The following is an 8,427-nucleotide window of genomic DNA, read 5'->3' as shown; positions in this document are numbered from 1 at the left end:
GGAACACTCCCTAAAGAATGAATGTACCAGTGGGAACACTACCTAAAGAATGAATGTACCAGTGGGAACACTCCCTAAAGAATGAATGTACCAGTGGGAACACTCCCTAAAGAATGAATGTACCAGTGGGAACACTCCCTAAAGAATGAATGTACCAGTGGGAACACTCCCTAAAGAATGAATGTACCAGTGGGGACACTCCAATTGCCTTAGCTGTATATTGCATATGCAGAGAAATTCGTAACTTAATTTTTCTCACTTGGTAAAAGGTCTGTAGTATTCTGGCCAATTTATCCAAATAGATGTTCTGTAACCTTTGTTCAGTAAAAATGTAATATGTTAATGATTTTTGAAAGTTTCAAACAAACGTTAATTTTCACTAGTTCATGCAATAATTATTAGAACTAGTTTGGTTAATAGTTTTTTCTGTGTTCTAGTTTTTAGCTGAATAAAGGCTATTTCATAGTTGTTGTTCATCAAATGAACAGTAGAAACACCTGATGAAAATCTAACATTTTTTACATGTCTCCTTCTAGTCAAAAACATGGATTTAATAAGGATTTTAAATTTGTTTAACCCTTTTTTTTTATTCTACACGATTTGTACTTTCATAAACAAAAAAACATCTTAAGTTCCGTGTTGTGCTAAAGACACTCGCTTACAGTAAACTAAAATGTATCACTTTTAAGGAAGCTATTCTCAGATTCGAACTAAATAGTACTGAAGGACCTGCCATATTTCTTTTTCTTAATCTATTTGTGGTTCTCTAGTTCTTGATTGATAGAACTAAAAATAAGAATTTTAATTGTTGCTTCTTTATTTTATTTATAAACTTGTAAAATTAATTACTTGTTTTTTCCAGACATTTGCTCTGTATTCAACAATTGAAGGAAAGCCTCTTGCATCATCAGAGGTCTTTACTGGTCTTGCCCTCTTCAATCAGCTCACTGTGCCACTATATATTATTCCCTTTGTTATTCCAATTGTCATCAATGCAATGGTACAGGCTGTAATGCCAAATGATTATTTATTCTCTAGTATTATTGTATTAGTATTATTGATAGTGATTTAGATTAACTTTTTTCAACAATTGACAGTTGGTTTTTATGTGTTTTTTATATAACATTTTTAATTTGTAAAACCTTGAGCTAAGTCCATTATCTTGCACATTCTGTACCGCTAATCTCAATATGGTTTGACAAAAAATCTCCTGTCATTATGATGTGGGTTTTATCTACATCTGTACCATTATTTATGTTGACGTGAACTAACTAATACAATTTTTTAATTGTTTATACTTGATTGTTAGATATTAACTAAATACAAATTTTTAATTGTTTATATATGATTGTTAGATATTAACTAAATACAAATTTTTAATTGTTTATACTTTATTGTTAGATATTAACTAAATACAAATTTTTAATTATTTCATCTTGATTGTTAGATATTAACTAAATACAAATTTTTAATTGTTTATACTTTATTGTTAGATATTAACTAAATACAAATTTTTAATTGTTTATACTTTATTGTTAGATATTAACTAAATACAAATTTTTAACTGTTTTATTCTTTATTGTTAGATATTAACTAAATACAAATTTTTAATTGTTTATACTTGATTGTTAGATATTAACTAAATACAAATTTTTAATTGTTTTATACTTGATTGTTAGATATTAACTAAATACAAATTTTTAATTGTTTTATACTTGATTGTTAGATATTAACTAAATACAAATTTTTAATTGTTTTATACTTAATTGTTGGATATTAACTAAGTACAAATTTTTCATTGTTTTATACTTAATTGTTGGATATTAACTAAATACAAATTTTTAATTGTTTATACTTGATTGTTGGACATAATTCAAGTCATAGTTAATTAGTGGATATTACTGATTGATTGTCAATTATGAACTAGGTGAGCACCAAACGTTTGAGACACTTTCTACAGATGTCTGAAGTTGACTCTAACACTCCATGGAGAGAACAGGAAGGTCCTGCAGCCATAGTTGAATACAATCCAGATAGTGGTAGTGTATTGGTAAGTGTTACTATAATGTTTTCTGTTGAGGATGAAGTATTATTTACCAGAGTATGGAATATTTATGTGAACAATAAAATGGCTTAAAATCTTGTTTAACTATTTCCAATCTTGAGGCAGTATAGTAATTTCTGGATTTGCATTCACAAAAAAATCACCATATTTGAAGATCAAATAAACATAAAATAGGACAACCATTAAACATGTTTAAACCTAAATGTTATATTTTAGTAAACTTACAATTTATAATGATATAAACAGCACTCTGTGACATAACAATGTATTATGTTACTGCACAGTATGACTATGATCATTGACCTGAAAGCCAGGTCTCACATATACTTGTTCTGCAGACTATACTATACTGATTTCGGGATTCACAATTTATTGGTATTTCTCTTTTGTTCCTATTTTATTTTTTCGTGAAATAAGTAACTAATTGGTTTTAACGTCCAGGCATGATGTGATGATAAAGTATTAAATGCTTAAGTAATTATTTTATATTTCAGTTAAATGTAAAAGATGCAGAATTAGAAAGAAAGCGAAACATTCTTGGTGGGAGTGATGAGTCTGATGGAGTTTTTCTTCCCGAGTTAATGAATCAACCGACCGTAGATGGCTCAGTTGCTGCTGTTGTGCAGAATGGCTCTTTTACATGGGATTTCAATTCTTCCATCAGTGTGCTACAAGATATTCATGTTCAAATCCCAGCAGGTAGGTTTATGTCAACATTCTAATCAAAATAGTGAAAATTGAAACATAAAGGTGGAAAACTAAATATAACTTTTAAGCTTATATTTTATGCTTTTCTTCTGGGATTGAAGTTTAGATGTTTTAATAATTAAAAATTATATATTGAGTTACACGTGCACGTTATTACTAATATGTGTATAGTTTTACTGTGCCTACAGTTACAAGCAAGTAATTTTCAGTCCAATTGTTTGAATTGATTCTATTAAAAATTCATTCATTAATTCTTTCATACTACCCATACAAGCACTTAGTAACTTTACCTTCAGTACTGCCATTTCACAAACACAACACTTAACATTAGTGGTAGCAGTTAGCAAATAACAACCAAAAACTGTTCAGACAGTCTTCAGCTTCCACATTTGTTTTCTTGAACCAGAAACTATTCAGACAGTCCTCAGCTCCCACATTTGTTATACTGAACCAGAAACTGTTAAAATAGTCCTTTGCTTCCATATTAGTTTTATTGAACATGAAACTGTTCAGACAGTCCTTTGCTTCCATATTAGTTTTATTGAACATGAAACTGTTCAGACAGTCCTCAGCTTCCATATTAGTTTTATTGAACATGAAACTGTTCAGACAGTCCTCAACTTCCACATTTGTTATACTGAACATGAAACTGTTCAGACAGTCCTCAACTTCCACATTTGTTTTATTGGACCAGAATCTATTCAGATAATCATCAGCTTCCACATTTGTTGGGATGAACCCTTACTGACATATTTAATTTTGGTTGTTTAATGTTTTTTATCCCCAAGAAATCTCAAGCCACTCTGAAACACTGTCAGCTGTTTAAAGGTGTGTAGGAATGGTGATTTCACAAAATGTAGTTTAATGTGTGATTTATGAGCCTGGAGTCAGTTAAGGAAAGTTTATTTAATTACAGTACTGCCAGTAGCAACATAAAAATATTTGAAATAACTGTGCTAGTGCCAAACTTTTTCTTTACAGTTAGATGTTCTCCCCAGTGACATAGCAATATGACTTACATTGCTAGAAACTGGGTTTCAATACCCGTGGTGGGCAGAGCACAGATAGCCCATTGCGTACCTTTGTGCTTACTTACAAACAAACTACATATTAGTACTTTAGGCTATTTTTTCAAACATTGTCTGATAATAAGACAAAAAAATACACTTTTATCTAAATCCCTGTACCATTTATTCCAAGATGTGTTCAGTTAGAATGAGTGTCATTACCCTTGTCTCAATATCGATGTTCAGAGTTTCCCTACGTGCAGCTAATATTGAAAGTGTCTACATTGTATGTGAAACCTATCCAAGTTGTTTTGATATTAAAAACGTACATTGCATGTTTGTCTACATGTGTTTTGAAAGCATCAAGTAGTTTAAATATTAACTCTTTCCCCACTGGCTGATGACACATTTCACATCATCTCGACTGGGGAAGGACATTTATGCAAAAAAACATGCGGTTATTCTGAGTGTTCCTCACAAAACCTTGTAAGCTTTTGTTAAAGTTTATAAGTATTTTGTATACAGAGAATGAAATTATTTTATCTATGTCTTTCTAATAAAAATGTTATTTATCTATTGTAGTTATTTTCACTCAAACTGTTTAAATAATTAATTTACATAACCTTTAGATCATCCTAAGTGAATATCAAAAGTTTTAAGGTAAATGTTTATATTTTATTTTTAATTTTCTCTACCATATAACTAAATGTAGGTATTATCATCAAAGTACGATGCAGTAAAATGATTAAAATTAGGAAATAGATAAAAAAAAAGTACATGCTTTTTCATTTTTGGTGGAATATATTTAAAGATTATGTTTTGGTTATATTAGTAATTTCAGGTCTTTCCTTTACACGTATATAGTTAATTTTTAATGTTTTATTTCCCATTCTTGTACTTTACCATTTATTCTTCATCTCAACACAAGTGAACAGTGCCATCGAGACATATTACAGTGTCTCTGGCAGACATGCACAACTCTTGAGCAAAGAACTTTGGGGTAATGTTCAAATCTCTGTAGCATGGTAAAAGGTCAAGTTGTTGGAGCAGTATGCAAACTTGGTTAAATTCTTGTTGATCTTGCTGATAGAAGCTGGCTCTTTAGATGCCCTTTTATAGATGCTTTAGGCAGAGTCTCATGGTGAACAAATAATTTTGAAACGGAAAGCAACTGCCAAGTTCAATGTGATGCTTGCGGAAAATGTCTTGGACGATTAATCTACTTATAAACAAGATGTTTAAGATCCAGTAAAAATTTGAAAACATCTTTTTTTCTGTTATAAGAAATAACATTTATGGTTTATGAAAAGGTTGCAATTAAAATTGCAAGAAAATTTTAGCCAATAGTCTGTGCTAGACCAAATTCAATAGAGGTAAAAACAAAGGCACACAACCAACTTACCCTGCCCATTGGACCACTCCTTTACAAGTTTGCATCTCTCCTAACAGGGCAGAGAGCAATGAAGTTTTTCCACATCCCACTTGTCCAATAACTACAGTGAGTTTTCCTACCAAAATATAAAAGAAAACTGAAGTATATGCGGTTTTGATTTACTAATAAGATGAATCTGACAAAATGTTTCTCTTATTGTCATAAATAAAATAAACAAGTTGTGGGTGAAAAAAAACACTGGCCACTTTATCACACAGTTAGAAGATGTTACTAAGGGATGGCAAAATTAAAAACTGTATGAGAATATTATGTTCAAGATAAAAGTTTTTTTTTACGTACTTTTTCAATGAAAGTAGAATGTGTCTATGAAATTAAAAGTATATGTTGTTACTTTACAGAAATTTACATACCTTATGAATTCACTATCTTGTTTGTTTGTTGAATTCCATATAAACAACTTCAAGGGCCATCTGTTATCACTAATTTTGAAGTGATAAACTAGAGTGAAAACAGCAAGTCAACACCACCCACTACCACCTCTTAGGTTACTATTTTACCAATAGATATTGGGATTGAACATTACATTATAATGTCCTATGGCTGAAAGGGCACATTTTGGGATTGGTTTTGATCCTCACACTGCGAGTCAAACGTCAAAACACATAGCACATCTGGGTTGTCACAGCATTCTCAAGCATAAGGGATAATGGTAGGTACAAACATATGCTATTGAGAAGGTTAAATGTATCTACTAGGTGATTTCAATCTTCCTTTATATAAATTTTATTTATGATATTTTTCTATATAAGTTACCAACCTTGACCCTCAAAACAGCTTCCAGAAAATTTCATAGCCATCTGGTTTTAGGTTGTAATACTAAGTTTGTTTGTTTTAATGATATAAAATAGGAATATATTATTTAAGTGATGAATAATTATTATCAAAATGTAATTGTAAATGTTTCATCCATTTTACTGTTCATTTTAGATAGTTTTTTTTTGTTTCGTTTTTATCACCATTACTTATACCTTGGCTGTAAAAGGGGCAGGTTGATCAGTAAATACTTAAATTTTGAATCATCATGTTTATAAACACCCTCCCAGTATCAGGTTTTACTGTCTTAAGTATTTATCTCAAGCTTACAAGAGGTAAAATTTGGGACGTTTGAAGGAGGTCCTAATGGTGGTACTGAACTCCCAACTTACATGTTGTTAATATCAAGGCTAAAAAACAAAAGTAAGTAAAATTTGGGACATTTGAAGGTGAATACCCTTTCCTAATGGTGGTAATGAACTCCCAACTTACATGTTGTTAATATCAAGGCTAAAAAACAAAAGTAAGTAAAATTTGGGATGTTTGAAGGAGAATACCCTTTCCTAATGGTGATACTGAACTCCCAACTTACATGTTGTTAATATCAAGGCTAAAACAAGTTTATGTAGTGTCTCGTATATATATGTGACCATGGCAGTGAAAGAGTTCAAGAAACAGATAAATGTGGGTGTGGTACATAGTGTTATTTACCATATAATATTCTGATATCTTTGTTAGGCTTCTTAGCACGTTAAGCAGTTTATAGTGTTCTATACCTACCAAAAAGTGTCGTTTATATCTTCATATTTTTACATCTACTTGGCTGGGAGTAAAGCACTTTACAATACATTTTAGTTGTGTGTGTGTCTTTCTTACAAAAAGATGTAACTGTGAAAATATAATTCAAGTTGGCGTTCAATTAATCCGACCTAAAACTCATGATACTACATTACCATTCCACCCTGTGTTGTAATATACTGAAGTAGTTTTAAAAACTAATCAAGTCCTCTTAGTAATATAAATATCTTTCTGGCTGACCAAAGAAATTTATAAGCAACTAATAAGGTTATCTTTTCATTAATACTTAAATTGTGTATTGCTAATTTTCATCAGGACTTTATAAGAATTTATTTTGCATCAATGATACATGATAGGATTTCTCACATTTATTAAAGTTTAACTGGCTTTATGTGTACGTTAATTTAGTTGGAATAAGATATATATTTGCCTTAGAATTGTGAATGAAATACAGGGACTAATTTTACTAGGAATCAAAAGTTATTCTTAAGATTTCGTACAAGCATAAGATACGGTTGTTTTATGACATTTTTAAGCTGGTTGATAAAAGCCGTAATTTATTCAAGAGACACCCTTTATTTTTCTTGGAGTTGAGTTTTGATCACATTCTGTTCTTGCAATGTAGTGAAATGTATTCATTAGTTGTCTGATTGTTAAAGGTTCTGTTGTTTTATTTCGTTGTTCAAGCATTTCATTCTGTTCTTGGATTGTAGTAAAACATCTTCATTAATTGTCCGATTGTTAATGATCGTTAAAGGTTTTTTTCATTGTTAAAGTATTTATCCTCATTACTCTTTTTTCTTTCTTTTTAATGTGAAATATAAAAAATGTGTATAAAAATAAAAAAGTAATTTTTCTGCATAAATATGTATATTTTTAGCACTCCATCTGTTGCCTATGTTCCTCAGAAAGCTTGGCTTCTTAATGCAACTTTGAAAGAGAATATTCTCTTTGGTCAGCCTTATGATGGACGAAGGTAAGGGTTTAAATTGGTACCGCCTGTTTTGCAATGCAAAATATGTTTTGTATTCATTAATAATACCAAACATCATTAATGATACCAACACTTTATTATGAGGATATATTCTTTATAATTCTGAACAGAAATATTAGGTATTATTGTCCTAATCCCAGAGATAAATGATATATAAATATTTGGTGTTTCACTTTGCTAAGGATAGATCAACAACTCTGTTGTTTAGAATGCTTCATAGAGAATATACAAGATCTGCTTCAGTAAAAGATAGTTTCACGTGAAAATTGAGCTTTGTTCAGGTTATACGGTTTTTATTCATTTCAATCAAGACTTCTTGAACCTACGTGTTTTTCTAGCATCATGTGGTAGAACCATGTTATCCCACCTGAACTATAACTGTGATAGAACCATGTTATCCACCTGAACTATAACTGTGGTAGAACCATGTTATCCCACCTGAACTATAACTTTATTTTTGTGATTGCTGTAGCAGTTAGAGAAGAAGTTCAGTCAGTATGTTATCATCGTTTATGAAGTTTTCAATAACGAGTGAGAAGGATGTGTATGTTATCATCGTTTATGAAGTTTCAATAACGAGTGAGAAGGATGTGTATGTTATCATCGTTTATGAAGCTTCCAATAACGAGTGAGAAGGATGTGTATGTTA

General features: G+C 30.6%; 1 protein-coding gene across 1 annotated transcript in view; it reads left to right on the top strand.

Moving 5' to 3' along the window:
* The window catches only part of LOC106474996 (ATP-binding cassette sub-family C member 9-like), a gene marked incomplete at its 3' end in the record, with an annotated part of 27,966 nt that extends 20,206 nt beyond the window's left edge, over nucleotides 1–7,760 (top strand). Inside the window, exons 9-13 of the mRNA XM_013935692.1 lie at nucleotides 863–1,000; nucleotides 1,928–2,050; nucleotides 2,560–2,764; nucleotides 4,709–4,805; nucleotides 7,665–7,760. Of these exons, the coding sequence (XP_013791146.1) occupies nucleotides 863–1,000; nucleotides 1,928–2,050; nucleotides 2,560–2,764; nucleotides 4,709–4,805; nucleotides 7,665–7,760 (659 nt within the window). The remainder of the gene's footprint in view (nucleotides 1–862; nucleotides 1,001–1,927; nucleotides 2,051–2,559; nucleotides 2,765–4,708; nucleotides 4,806–7,664) is intronic.
* Nucleotides 7,761–8,427: the final 667 nt, after the last annotated feature.

This window comes from Limulus polyphemus, unplaced genomic scaffold (genome assembly GCF_000517525.1).
Source record: "Limulus polyphemus unplaced genomic scaffold, Limulus_polyphemus-2.1.2 Scaffold7947, whole genome shotgun sequence".
Classification (NCBI taxonomy): Eukaryota; Metazoa; Arthropoda; class Merostomata; order Xiphosura; family Limulidae; genus Limulus; species Limulus polyphemus.
Note: the sequence above shows the minus strand (reverse complement) of the source record. Positions and strands in the feature narration are given on the sequence as shown.